At 45.5% G+C, this 15,042-nt stretch overlaps 1 protein-coding gene across 1 annotated transcript; it reads right to left on the bottom strand.

Annotated features, from left to right (window-relative positions):
• Nucleotides 1-12,000: 12,000 nt before the first annotated feature.
• LOC149366310 (uncharacterized) lies at nucleotides 12,001-14,407 on the bottom strand. The gene is made up of 2 exons (XM_089556324.1): nucleotides 13,899-14,407; nucleotides 12,001-12,319 (listed from the first exon to the last, which is right to left on the bottom strand). The coding sequence occupies exons 1-2, from the start codon at nucleotides 14,299-14,301 to the stop codon at nucleotides 12,030-12,032; spliced, it is 693 nt and encodes a 230-aa protein (XP_089412450.1). The 5' UTR covers nucleotides 14,302-14,407; the 3' UTR covers nucleotides 12,001-12,029.
• Between the last annotated feature and the right edge of the window lie 635 nt (nucleotides 14,408-15,042).

Here is a 15,042-nt window from a genome sequence, read left to right as displayed (position 1 = left end):
CGCCAGCGGGGGCCGCGTGACGGTGCGGCTCCTGCCGTATTGAGTGTGTGGTGCGCGGTGTCGGTGCGCGTTCATCGTATTTAGTGAGCGTGCTTCCCCCCGCGATGCCTGGACATTATGGACCCTTTGAACATTCTGTGCTGTGAATGATTTTGTGTGAACGGCGACAGCAGTCGCCGTCGTGTTCTTGTTTCATAGCTTGTTTGTACCGAGCGACACTAGTCGCTGCCTTGTTGTTTTTGTCTTTGTGAGGGACTATGGTCCCTTTGTATGAATAATCAGTCCAATAAACTTCTCTTCAGAGCATAAATCCGAAATTGCTGCGGAGCAGTGGGAGACTCTGCTGTCCAGCGACCGCTGCGAAGACCAACAAGGTCTGGTACAGCGAGCTCAACGGGCGGCAGTGGCCAGCGGAGCCCTGGACTGAGGGCAACCGACCACTGGTTAGAGACGGACGACTTCGACAGAGAAGGCTCCTGGGGGTAGAACCAAGACGTCTCTGAAGAAGCCCCCAAACCGCAGAAGAACCATTACTGTAAATAAAGTTTTCCCTTCCTTCCTTCCTTCAACTTCTGTCCAATTCATTTCTGAACACATCGAATCACCGCAGCGATTTCATGAATGCTATAAAATTACTGTAAGTTAAGGGTAGTAACTGAAGCCCACTTATCCAAACTACTGTACAATTCATTTCCGAACACATCGAAGGAACGCAGCGACTTCACGAATTCTATAAAATTGCTGTAGGTTAAGGGAAGTAACTGAAGCCCACTTATCCAAAGTACTGTACAATTCATTTGCGAACACATCGAATGAACGCAGCGATTTCACGAATTCGATAAAAGTGCTGTAGGTTAAGGGAAGTAACTGAAGCCCACTTATCCAAAGTACCGTACAATTCATTTCCGAACACAACGAATGAACGCAGCGATTTCACGAATGCGATAAAATTGCTGTAGGTTAAGGGAAGTAACTGAAGCCCACTTATCCAATCAGCAAAGCACCCAGACAAACACCCACCGGGCTCCCCTTACACAGAACCCGTCAAGTACCCCGAGCTAACAACCCTCACTTTTCAGCTACAAAGAAACCTGTAGCTGAAACCGCTGCCCCGAAACATGCACCCACAAACCCTGAAAAGTCACCAGAAAGCGCGTATGTCCCATTTGACAGAAGTACACAACGCAAGGAAGGACATTATGTATATCGACCAGCCACAGTTTCCAGGCATCCACACAGCGCCTTCCTGGGCACAGGCGCTGCCCATGGTGCAGGCACCCTCAGAACAGCGAGCGCCCCAGAGCACCCGGATCAAAGCTCACACCACCATCTCTACAGACTGCAAAGCAGGATACAGACTCTTCAGTAAATGCACTGTTCCTTCATCTTGAGCCCACATATTATCTGTGCTGCCGACATCACTGCAACCAATCACCATTACATGTGGCCCTGGTCATGAGGACATCCCCGGAAATGATCGCTTCTCGCGTTTTCTCGCGAACATAAGGCGAGGGGGTGATGGATGGCCTCCCTAACACACAAACATACTCACACACTCAAAACTAGGCTCTTGACTATCATATTGTCATACTGTACCACAACCAATGTCGGATGATAAACCCTCCTCCGCATTCCACACTAGACCACTTACAGAGCATGCATTGGCGTCCAGTTCAAACGAACTGACTCGTACCCCGTCCTTTCGCTATCTTGTTTCACCCCACCCACTTCCGTTCATACAGTAGCACCTGCGGAGCCGGCCCACTCCCACCCCCATGCTTATATCACTACATCTGGGCATGCCCACATCCCGCTATGTACCGTCCATTCACACACCCGCTCCAACTTCCTCAGAGACCGTACCTTCTGGCCACACGAACTCGTGAACAGCGTAAGCTGATTGACAGAGCTAGACTGGACGGGACGACCAGAGGGCCCTCGGACTGACGAGCTCTCCCAGTGAGGTTATCATTATTAATAAATAAACTGTATCCTCCTCTTGTCAACTATTCACTCCCGAATATATCTGCGAACAGAAAGGAGAGTTGCGCGCAGCTGTTGCATCCAAGGAGATCAATTTTACGAATTGGCTACAATTAACTTATGAACACGTCTTCTGACGGCGGTGAGGGTAGCTTCGTCAGTCAACGCAGCGTCTCGTACAAAGCACTGAATTAAATGTGACTAATTCTCTACGGTTAACTCACGAATAGATCCGTAGACATAGAGGAGGTTGGTGTGAAAGTGTTAGCGCCAGGGAAACTGGTGGCTCTTTAAGCATTGCTCCGCAGCGCTTTCCTGTTTAAAGGGACTATGAAACAAATTTATTGAGATTACGTAAAGATAGGCAATCCATCACTCGTCACTCCAGCGCAAGAATTTTTGAGCTAGCATCAATAACAACGAAGTTATAGGCGATTAAAAATCACGCTCCTCCTCTCCCCCCTCAACTCGTACGCGCGGGGTACCATAAAAAAATAAAGAAAACAGCTCCGGGACTGGGCTCCGCCCATGAACACGTCATTCGCTGACGTTCGGTTTACGACTTCCGGTTGTCCAACTCCCGAGGAGCAGCGTGTGTCGGCAGCGTCTCTCCGGTCTCTGCGCTTTCTTGGCTCCCGAACTCGCGACAGAAAGAGGCGGAAGAGGTAAATTAAAACCATATGCGCGAAGGCAATGCCCTCGCTCGCGCTTGCCCGAGGGGGTCGCGCGGCCGCTCGAGCAGACGATGTTCACCGCTACCGGAAGTGTGCCCGTGACGTCGAAGCTGCCGCGGCTCTAGCGAATGACAGCGTGTGGTGGCCTGCCGACGTCATGGGACTAGTGACGTCTGTTTTCCCGATTTTGGTTTCAGAATTGCTCCCTACGAAGACACCAAGCGGCCCGCGAATTTTAAAAAACACGATTTTAAAAAATTCATAATAAATTGCCGGCTCAGTTCCGAAGATTCATACTTGGTGTCAATGCTTCTGAGCATCACTTCTAACATTTACAAGCGGCTTTTAATTCTTTTCATGGTCCCTTTAAGGTGTCGATTGCATTTGAATGTGTGTCTGTTATTACTTCCGAATATATCCGCGAACAGAAATGCACTCCAAATTCACGTACTCACACAGAAAACACTGCACACAGAGCGGGTAAAGCTTCAAAGTTGTTCAGATTTGGGCCGGATGATGCTGTACAACGCTCGCAGCCCGCAGAAATGAACGTGAGGCTGAAAAAACAGATGATGGCGTCAGGATTGAAAAATATGGCGCAGAGTGGATTTCAAAGGAGTCATAAATTTTGAGTTTAGGTGATTAGTATGCATCCTCGTGCGCCGTTCTTGCGCTGTTTTGAGGTCGTCTTCTTAAACAGTCTGCGTTATCTGCGTGTGGCAGAAACTTGGCTTTTAGGAACTCGCTGAACGTTGAAAAGATGTCAACACCAATCCAATGATTTAACACGAAGCGGTAAAACTTCAGTGAATCTCGTTATTTCGCAAGCAACGTGCATCAGAGTAAGCCAAAAAAAAAGAAAAAACGAAGGGCTCATTTTTATGCTGATGTGCACAAGCCATGCTATTTTTGTTGTAGGTTTGTCGTAACCTGTTTGGGCGTGTGCCCTTGTTCAATATTTTGGTTTTGTTATTACCTAGTAATCTGCAAAACATCACTGTTCACGTTCAGTGCCCAGTAAAAAATCGTGTATGATACTGAAATAACGGCACATGAACCCAGTAAGGAATGCAAGCCATTATGTGTGCTTCATGCACGATGAAATTAATGCACGCCAACAATTTTTTTTCTTTAAAATGAAATCATTTCTGGTCAGTTCCTGTTAGGAATAAATTCTAAGGATTTTCATCTCAGCTGCTCAAAGATTCTAGTCTGTCTTGAAGTCCGCTGTGTGATGCAGTGACTTTGACCTACTTTGTTACTTTGTTCACAATTTAGAGAGATGACTTTGTTTTGCATTGAACCGGCATTATAAAAGTAAGCGGCCACAAATCCAGGAAATACTGCTTTGGTGTCGATAGTGTGGAAAAGTCGTAAGCTAGAACCCTGGTTTGCTGTGTTTTATAGATGCGGGTACTTTTATTCGCTGTGCTCAAGGAGATACGCACTACATTTCAAGCGGAGCGCCTTGGACCACACCCAACATGAAGTTCTGAAGGAATGCACAAAGCTGCTTCTAGAAGTCTGTAGAAAGCGTGCCTAATAAGTAGCCTCTGAAAAAATTTCTCACCTGCACTCTTGACAGGTGTCCTTGGAAATCTTTTCTGAAAAGCACGTGTTTACGACACTGGGCTTATCGGCGGTGAAATTTGCATGCAAGAATGGATGCTCTGGTGGTTTAGGTAACTGTCTGCCTCAGCGCCTCTTTAGACAGATTTGGGATCATTGTTAATTACTTCACGTGACTATTCCAACTGTCAAGACATGTAAATGCACCCACTTGATGAAGCTCAGAATTAGTCTTCAGCTTTCAAATTCCACCTTGGCCACATAATTAAAATGGGACTTATTTATCTCAAAAATATCTATGAGGGTGAGCTCAATAGGAAGCGCCAGCTGAAGGTTAAGAAAAAAACTAAGGAGGTCCGAATAAAACAATCGCTATCGCTTTCTAGAAAGCAAAGGTTCCTTTGTTTGATGTAAGAGAAAATGACAAGGCCTTAATATTTTTTTTTCGTAGCATGCCTTCTCAATCATTCGACGATTGCTTGGTAGGCGTGGATAAAACTGTGGAAAGTTTCTGCATTATCTCTGGGTTTTGAGTACGCATCTTGTTTGTTGATGAGAAAACGAATCGTGCCCCTCAGCCATCATTGCAGGATATGACGCCACCACGCTCGTACAATCAACTAGAGAATGTCATTGGGCTCCTAGGAGTCATTCACGGATACTCCGTGTGCCCTTCGGGTCTCTTGACCCTGTCTTACCCTGTATTTTTCTCTTGTTCAACAACAAACGCACCTTGTGCATGCCTCAAGTGACAAAACGCCTTGCTCACTGTATAAGGCACTGCAAATGTGCCCGTTTAGAGAATTTGTGGACTGCAGTAATGATAGATACATTGTTTAAAGACAGTTACAACCTGTGCCCTTTTGCTTTCTGCCACTTCCAGCGAAAGCACAAAATACCTTTTATTTAGTCTGAGCTTAGGAATATGGTACATAGCGTATGATCCATTCACCCGCCATATAAACTGCCCACAATCTTAAATACAGAGGACAGGTTGGTGTGTTCCCTATTGCGGCAGTTGGAATGGACTCTTACTCACCGTCTTAAGGTTATGACGCGATAGCTTAATGGGCTAATTCCTATATGTGCAGAAGGTCATTCTATACTTTCCATTCATAGATACCTGGGAGTCCTTATGCTCCTCCCGGCGCAGTAATACAGCGGTTAAGCCATACGCCACGGTCGTGCGATGGCAGGTGCTCCCAACGATGGGCCTTGTGTGGACCAGGTTTTTCTTCCCGAGCGACGAATGATTAATTTAACTGGCACCTGCCGCGGTGGTCAGTTTGTTCACTACCCCGTTGGCAGGTTGTCATGACGTTGCAAGGTCACATGAGCTAGGCGGCCCACCTGCCTCCTAGGTTGCACTCTGGGCACAACCTACCTTTGTCATGCTCGTGACTTCCCGCTCAAAACGCCGACGTCGACACCGGCATTTCTGGACAACGTGACCTTTATCGCTCTCGCATTATTACCCTGTATTGGCTTTAGGCTTAAGAACGTGACACACAACGTAGATGACTTAGCCGTGATATAAACTGCCCACAATCTGAAATACAGAAGACAGGTTGGTTTGTTAACTATACGGGGCTCCAATTGGGCACGCTGCACTTGCAAAGTTAAGTGGGGAATAAAAATAGACAGAGGAACATGAACCAACCAGCCCGACTCAGCCCTCTCCTAGAGGAACGGTGCGCGTTTATAAATGACGTTTGGTCTAGAACTCTAGCCCTGGAAAACGCAGGATGAAGTACTAACGTGAAAGACGTCTTAGCTATGTCACAATATATTATAAGAGCCCTTCGACTACAAATGTCTTGAATATCAAAAGAGCTACTACTGGGGCTACTTGCAAATACATTCTGGAAGGTATTGGTGAGCTCCATCAAAATACAGAAAAGGGACGAACACACGGGACGAAGCGCTTTCTAACAACTGTTCAATCTCTGAAGAAACGTAAATATAAACACGTATTGACATATCATGCACAGAAGAGGGAGGAGCGCACGGCGCTGACAAGAATGAAGGAAAAGGAAAAAAGGAAAAGGAACGTATATATTCCGTTAACGCGTATAATCAATTTTTCTCATTGCTTTATCCCGGATATAGTCTTTCTTTCATCGACACCAACAGTTAGGAACGGCTAAAATCTTAACAACAATTCTTCACCGCAGACCCGGCTTCGGAACAGACGACCGACCCCGACTTCGTCAGGGAGCGCCCGGCTCCGAACGCAGCTATAGAAATTCAATACGATACGGGCTGAGCGCATATATTGCCTAGTGCAGGAAGAACGGATGGAAAACCCTCCGAATTCTTTCCCTCGGGACTGCGGAACGGCGCCATTCTGGTTCTCGAGAGTTCCTAAACACTGTTTAACACTGGGCGCGGTAATGGAGCCGTAGAAGCTTTAGCATGTCGAGTAAATAGTGAACCGCGAGCCAGTAAGACACAACCACCCCCGAGACTTTTGGCGAAACCTGAATTCTTCCTGAAATAGCTGTGTGAGTTCTTGAATAGAGGTGCCGAAACAAAGTACAGCCAATTTGTCTGCCCAGCAGAGCGTAGCCGAGACAATGACCAAGTGTTGCGGTGCTGTTTTAACGTCACTGATGATTGTATTGCGAGGATCCATTGGTCATAAAAATAATCGCAGCACGAGTACGCCAGAAAAGCTGGCAGTAAATGCTAAATTGGGATTAGAAGCTCCGAAAATATGCAGCGGAGTACTTGGAACTGGCCACTACCTAGTTGTGTACCTATTACGTGGTTAATGGCGTTTTCTATATCGTTTTTATTTTCATTTTTTTAATACCCTAAAGGCACAACGCGGCCATTACATTGGGGGGGGGGGGGGTATTCATCAAAGAAAACAAATATACAACACAGACTATAAACGGCTGAAAACAAATATAAAACAAGTTAACAAGCCACGTATAAGTTAATAAGAGAAAGGGAGAAAAAGGCTAGGAACAGGTACTTCAAAAAATGCACATGTGGCAAATCCCACAAAAGAAAACAAAAAAAAACACCTTCGGAAGTTACAAAACATGGCATCTAACATCATTCGGAATATACGGCCGACATGCACACACTGTAGCAAACAAAAAAAAAATTAACCACACAGCAATAAAAAAAGAACGCACATCATTATATACTATCCCTTTAATCGGTTGCATGGTTACCAGCCAAAGTACAATTGGCCCCGTTTGAAATTCGCGCACTGTGACGTCACGACCGTTTCTACCAACTGAAAAGCGTGACATTTCTGTCGACAAGTCCTGCTTACAACGATGAGGCATTAAAGGCTTCCGCCTTAAAAATAAATGTTTCTAGAAGTGCTCCGATTTTAAGAAGATATTATGTTACACTACGTAGTTTCTGGTGTGGCAAAAAGTAGCGTTTAAATAATTTAGGCCCGAACACCACCCTAATCTTAAATATTCCGACAATTAAACGTACCTGGTATCGAGGGAAATTAAAACACAAAAAAGGTTGTGAAACTGAACGGAAGCTTAGAAAAATGAGGAAGAAAGAACGGTTTTGTCAAACTGGCAGACTGTTCCTGCGAAAAAAAATCTGCACAGATTCGAATATGTTTTCTAGCTGCTGGGAGTGCTGCGCCAAAAGTAAAGATGTAGGCTTAAGTTTTTTTCGTGGCTGGTGAACGGGAATTGTGCATCGTTGACATATGCTTCTCAAGAGAAGCAGGGATCTGAGTACCGAGTGTTCGATATTGTTCAATGCTGATTTTCCTTTTAGAAGGCGTGAAATGTATTTCCCTTCAGTCTGTGAAGGTTTGATTTTAATTTAAGGCAGTCGTTATTTACTCTATAATATGCACTGAAAACACCATTAACTAATTTTAATGATCGGATTAACCGTTTTGTTTTCTTTGTAGCATAATCGATTACCATGAGAAATGTTATCACGTAAAACCTTCGGGCGAGCGCAGTTTATATATAAAGTTTAAAAAATGGCAAGGAAAATGGAGATATAGAACGTGAAAACAAACGCCCATGAAACATCTTCACGCTAGCTTTCCTACATTGCGCATTGGGAAAATGGCAGCATCACGAATCTAATGCAGATGCAGTTTAGATCTTTTGGGACATAGAGGATGTTGACAGGATTCCTGCGACGATAGCGCGCACAGCAGCGCCAAGTTATCAGCATGTAACGCGGGTAAGCAAGTGAAGGAGATGTGAAACGCGTAATACTTCCTATCTTGAAGGGCGATGCTGAGTGAAAATTTTATAAACGGATTTCACCTTCGATGTTAGTGCTCTTAAATTTCCTCATTTATTCCTATGCCATAAAATCACTAATATAAAATGTATCAGTTCAATTTAGCTAATTACTGCTTTTCCCGTTGCAGTCTATTACGTAAATAAGGTCCGCCATGCCATATAATTAGCTTGCACAAACCACAGAGACGTATTTATCTAAGCTGATCAGAAGAAAGTTGGCATTGAATAATTCGATACAAGCCGTATTAACACGTTCCGAGCATATGGGGAGTTCGCTAGGCGCAATGTGGTTCCGTTGTGAAAACACAAGATTTCCGACGTGTATAAAGTGAGGATAAAAACTGTTTTGCTCGTCTGGACTTTGTATGACAGCGAAAAAGATGTTGCCGACACAGTTGAAACATTGGAATTTATGATTGACTATAGTTTTGCATGTGGCATTTCTGTTTGATACTAAGCTTTTGATATGTTTAACTTTATCATGTCCCATTAACGATTTACGTTTTTCAGTTGCAATTCTAAAACAGGCTGGGCTCAATATCTGTTACTCGAGCACATAGAGTACGTAGGATTCATTGCATGACTACTTAAACAACAGTCTTAAGTCTTGTTTTGGCCTTGTTACCGTGGGCTTTGATTTGTAACATTTATATTCCTGTGAATGTGCGTGGTCAATGTGATAATATTTGACCTAGACTTCTGAACTAATGCTCTCATTATTCACGCACTGCCTTTCAAACCTGCTTCTGCCTGATGAATTTCTGATCGTGTATAGTGTATTTGTAGCAATGCAGTCAGTCTGAAATAATTTATTTATCATAAAAGTGTGCACATCCCCAAATTTCTTTTCTGAGTTTTATTCAGGCCGTATCATTGTTTTCGCGTGTCCGTCATGGGACTTAGCTTTTATTTACAGCTCGTCTCTCTCAATCGCCCTGGGTCTCAAAAGCACTCGTCCCGTTGCTCCGTAAAGCAACGAAAAAGGCTCTCGCTCCAGCTCGCAGTTATTCCGCACAGTGCAAGGTGCGGCTCTCTCCGCCGTTTCTTAAGGATACTCGATAGATGTGTCTGGAACCTGACGGCTGGTTAGCCCATCTTCGATAAGTGCACCGTGCTGAAAAGAATACGTGACCACTGAATGACTTCGGCCGCCGTCGCAAATGAGCTGCGTTAATTACCTTCCGGCAGCTGCCGAAGAACCAGCAACGCCGTGTCGATGCACCTTTGCATAATCTGCCACGTGTCGCTTACCAGTGAACTGGAAAGACGCAAGCCAGAAAGGTATGGCGCCTGGATTGAAGGTCCAGCTATGATGCGATACGAAAGCCAAAAAGAAAGTGCGAATATTGATGTGCGGGTGCAAAGGTGAGCACAGATTTTAAGATTGTACCGTTCTGGTGCGTACGCAGCAAGCTACGGCAAGTCACCTTTCCACCTGCACAGTGTATGCTTACTTCCGTTCTCATATGCTCAATTACTCCGGACGTCATCTGCGTGCGACAAGTCTTGCAATACCACTTGCGCAAGCACACGCTAGCGATGAGGGTAAGTGAGGAGAACGTTTTTTAGTCAGTCTCTACTTCCAGAGATTCTAGTCTGCCACGTTTCTTTTCTCGACTTATTCTTCTCTTTGGGTACTGAAATCTGTGATAGCAAGGTTGGCGGAAGTTATGGATTGATGGCTGTGAACGCCGACTTTGTTGCCAAGAAAGGCAATGAGACGGAAAACGAGGATGAATTCGAAAAATGAATCGACGGAAAATACGAGCCGAATATTGAAACCGCGACGGGTGTACAGCTCGGTTAAGCGCACGTGGTAAAGACTGAGAATGAAAAGGTTAAACACGCGAGAAACAAAACCTGCAAAGTACATTTTAGGAGCACTGAGCGAGCGCTGCAAATCTCCTTGTGCAGTTCTTTTATGTACAGCAGGTATCAACCTTCCAAAACGTGCGGACTAAGACTTTCCTCTCTGTTTTCAAAGAAGAGGCCCCATGGTGGTGTATGTATCATATCAAACAACTATTCTCAGTGTGAGCCTCCTCAGACTAAAAACTAAGAAGTGATATATCAGCTCAGTTCAGACGCACGATTTTTTTTGTATCTATAAAGAATTTAAAAATATTAGGTCATTGTCGTGATAAAATACGTTATAAAGGATATAAAAGTATTTGGTCAGTGTTCCTGATGAAATACGGGCAACGAAAAACATTCCCGAGGAAGTCAAAACCGCAAGAAAAGGAGCGATAATCATAACCTCTTGTCGAAGACGCCTACGAGATGCCGACCCAGATATACGTGTACCAACACATCCCGTGTTGCTGCTTTCAAGAAATGTTAGGCTTACCAGGGGCCACGCTCTATATTTCCTGACTGACGACATAAATGTGTCGTTACACAGAATCTGCGTTAGAAAAAGAGCCGTGGACACCAGTTACTCGTTTTTTCTTGTCAGAACCAAAAGCTTAAACGACTTCGTAGCTTTAACGACCTCGAGGATTCGTTGTGTTCTACTCCCTGGTCCTTTTTTTATTGTGAGATTTTTCCTGCAGTCTAAAATGACAACAAACAGAAAACACAGTGCCAACGCTTTAAAGCATAATGAAGGCGCGCTGCGCTGCTGGCATTAAGCAATCGTAAGTTCAATCAACGAAGCATTCAGCTAGAAGACTACACCCATCCATAAGTTAGAAATGCTTGCTCCAAATTCCTTCATCGCTCTTACGCCTGGATTTGTTGTGTGCCTTTTCATCCAGACGTAAGAATCAGAAGCGTGTGTTTTGTTTTAAAGCTCTCTCAAAGTGGAAGCATCTTGGGGCATTTGGCACCAGGCTGTCTCCGCACAACGTCTAACCATTAAAGAATATTAGGAGCCGCCCCAGGCAGCACGCCAGCATTGTACCAACAATGGCTCATTGTTGGAATACATTGGCATCAATATTGGGCTGGCATTGGCATAGGAGCACATTACTACATTTTCCAACCTTGGCCCATACTTCATACCAAGACTGTCCCATTGTTCAGCCATTCTGGCACTGCCAGTATGGGCATATCACTGGCCTATCCACTCATACTTCATTGGTCCTGCAAGTATCGGTCCGATGTTCAGCCATGCTGGTGCTACCAATACGTACTGAATATCAGCTATTCCATTGATGTCCCATTGTTGATGCCAATATTAGTCCCATGGATAGCCATTCTGGCCATACCAATATGTACTGAAAACCGGCTACTCCTTTCATATACTCCATTCATATCTCACTGTTGATGCCAAGATTGATATGTTCAGCCATTTGGCACTGTCAATGCAGACTAAGCACAGGCTTTTCCATTCATGACAGTGCATACAACCTGTCACATCAGTGGCTTAAAGATTGGCATGCCACTGCCCTTTTCTATTTATGACTCGCCAGTAAAGCCTATGTTAATTTTTGTCTTCAGTGGCCAACATTAATGCAAATGTTCACTCGTAAGCAACCATGCAAATATTCTTAAAATGAGACAACCAAAGTATTCATGAAAACATTTATTTTATGAAAAAGTCCAAATAGAATTAATCGTTAGGGGCCGGGAAGGGTGGTGCCAGGGGCTGTGGGATGGGTGGTGGCAGGGGCTGTATGGAGGGAGGGCCCTCAGGAAGTGGAGGAGGCCAGGGGATTGGGAGGCACACATGCGAGCACAGTGCAGGGGGCTGTCCCCGCAATCGCAGGTGGCGTGCTTGGTTGGAGGGGGGAGAAGACTTCGGCAAGGCGTCTCTTCCTTCCATCACATGAACCGGGCAGCCAGCTGCAAATAAAACCTTGTGCCTGTGATGCGTCAAATGCAGTTTGTCGCAAATGGCATCTGCACAGGAAAAGTGAACAAAGAAAATAGACATTATTTCCAAGCACACAAAAATCATGTCCATCATTTTAGAAAATTGTAAGAAAACAAATTCCAGGATATGGCCAATGAGAAAGGCTGTACTGAAGGGCTCCTGATTAATTTTGGCCACCTAGAGTTCTTAATTTAAGAAGCACCGACATCGCTTAGCACACGTGCTTCTTTGCATTTAGCCTCCAGAGCAATGCAGCTACTATGGATGGTGTTTGATCCTTCACTTGGAATCAGTAGCTGAGCACCTGAGTCAGGAAGGACATCAGGTAAAAAATATAGTAAACAGATATATTATTACGTGCCTCATAATCAAGGCAACATACAAAACGTGGACACAACTAAACAATGAAGTAAAGAATCACTAGAGGGGCCTCAATCCATTGACACTGACTTGTCGTTGCGATTGACCACCTTGCGCCTGCTAAGTGGCATCATAGATGCCCATAAATAGAAGGCAAGTGACTGCAGCTTCTATTACACACCGCAGGTTCGAAGGGCATTTTCAGCTCCAATAAGCTTTCCAAACAATTAAAATAAAACTGTGAAAGCATGTTAAATAAAGGGAACATGAAAAACTATTTACTAAAGCTAGAATTTGTTGCCATCATTAAATACTTGTAAATGAAATCAAAACATACTTCTCTTTTCTATAAAAGGGAGATAACGCATCTGTCCAACTTCCATTTATGAACTGTGTTGCGCTTCAACTGTCATGCACAACAATGAATTTTAACCTGACTCGAACTCTTTAATGTCGCTTGCAAGGCATGGGCTTTGTCAAGTTGCGACGACAGTCCACCGCTGTGATATATCGCACCTTGCGGAAAAATTTTACACTTTAGTTCAAAAGGTGTACTGTCTTGTTCCCTTATTGCATCAGGCTTGTAGAAGAAATAGGGCTAGGGGTGGGACAAAGGGATGGTCAAGGATAGGCAGAAGAACGAGGAAATGTTTGCCCTCGGGTGTAAAAGACACGACCGAATACGCGAGAAAGAGTAGAAAGATTTGGAAGGAAAAGAGAAAATAAGGAGAAAAGGACTAGTGTTCAAGTAAGTGAGTTAGGAAAGCTCAAGGGACAGGTGAGTCCCACTTGGGTGGGCGAGAAAAGGCTTAGGACACGAGGGAGGTGGTCAGGGAACACGAGTAAAAAACAAGTGAACACGTGAAGAAGAGTAGAAAGACTTGGAAGGAAGAGTGGAAATAAATAGAAAAGACTGGTGTTGAAGTAAATGACTTAAGAAAGTTTAAGTGACGTGGTGAGTCCCACGTGGAACGGCAAGGAAAAAAAGGCTTAGGACACGAGGGTGGAAGGAATAGGGCTACTGGTCGGACAAAGGGATAGTGGAAAAGAGAAGAAAGATGAGAAGAAATGCGAGCGCTAGAAAACACAGTGAGCACGCGAAGAGTAGGAAGATTTGGAAGGAAAAGAGAAAATAGTGAGGGAAGACTAGATTTAAAGTGAGTGAGATCGGAAAAAGGCGAAATCAGGAGACGCGAACCACGTGGGCGGGCGGCGAAAGGCCTAAGAAAAGTGGCAAAAACTTACTTTTGCGGCCGTCGGTCCAGGCTCCTGAAAAGGCACGAGGATAACCACACCAGGTAGTTGGTATGGTGGAAGGGCCGAGGAACACTTGGTTAGGAGCGGTAATCCAAAACACAGGGCTCCAGCGCACAGGGCACACACGATCACGGTAGGCACAGGATGGCGGAGGGCCGCAAGGGCCAGCGGCACACGCCGCGGCCCCGAGGCGCGCACGAACTCGACGGAGCGAGCGCCGCGCGCGACCGACCGCGTTGACTGCTAGGGCGAGACTGGCAGCGAAAACGAGGCAGCAAGGAACAGAGAAGCGAGCGACGCAGGTCCGCTCCCTTCGAAGGCTCCGGGGAGACTGGAAAATCGCACGCGCAGTCCGTGCGGCGCCAAACGCGACCGCATCGCGATAGGTCATCGGTCGTATGACGTTTACGAAGAAGAGCTAATCAGAAGGCCGAAAATTTTGTTTATTTTTTTGTGCTCCTCGTTGCTCTGCCCTCTCCCCCTGATTCACGCCGAAGGAACAGTCTTTTCGGAATACACCAAGGACCCGTCGAAATTGACCAAAGGGTGACCGTCAAAGTGACGGCTAGTTTTTACAGTGCAACTGTAAGAAAAGCGCATAACACTAGGACGTCTGATAAGCTCCGTTTACATAAACGCGAGAGCAGCGCATCATGTCAACTTTCTCGTGCATCCCACTCATGTAAACAGGGAAAATGTGCCAGGAAAATGCATTAATCCCACAGGCAGGGCGCAGATCGGCAAGTGCAAGTCCTGTGCTGGGGTGAATAGAAACAGGTGCTCGTAGGGCGCCTAGATGTGCGTGCGCTTCTCTGCGCTCTCCCCTCCCACACATCGAGACACCCTAGTTTCGGGGCCCCCTCTTCTGCCCTGGGCGCCTACACAATACCCTCTCGGAAGGAAAACAAAGCAGACCACGCTCAAGTTGTGACCGGCTGCCCCCCCCCTACTTCCGCGTGGCGTATTCTTACATGCGAGCACGGCGTCTCCCCTCCGCGAGGAAATTTCGGGAAAAGAAAATCACCAACTAGCCCCGCCACTGGGAATTACGATGCGCTACTGCGGTATTTATGTAAACACGGAGCTCTTCTTAGAGAGCCTTCGTTCTCGCCCAACTAATTCTTCTTCAAGC

This window comes from Amblyomma mixtum, chromosome 1, assembly GCF_055824585.1.
Source record: "Amblyomma mixtum isolate Tamu chromosome 1, ASM5582458v1, whole genome shotgun sequence".
NCBI lineage: Eukaryota > Metazoa > Arthropoda > Arachnida > Ixodida > Ixodidae > Amblyomma > Amblyomma mixtum.
The sequence above is the reverse complement of the archived record's forward strand: the minus strand, read 5'-3'. Positions and strand labels throughout refer to the sequence as shown.

Coding starts and splice junctions, on each gene's coding strand:
- LOC149366310 (XM_089556324.1), bottom strand. CDS start 14,301: ATGACCTATCGCGATGCGGTCGCGTTTGGCGCCGCACGGACTGCGCGT. Junction 12,320..13,898: donor CTGGACCGACGGCCGCAAAA/GTAAGTTTTTGC, acceptor TTTCCTGTGCAG/ATGCCATTTGCGACAAACTG.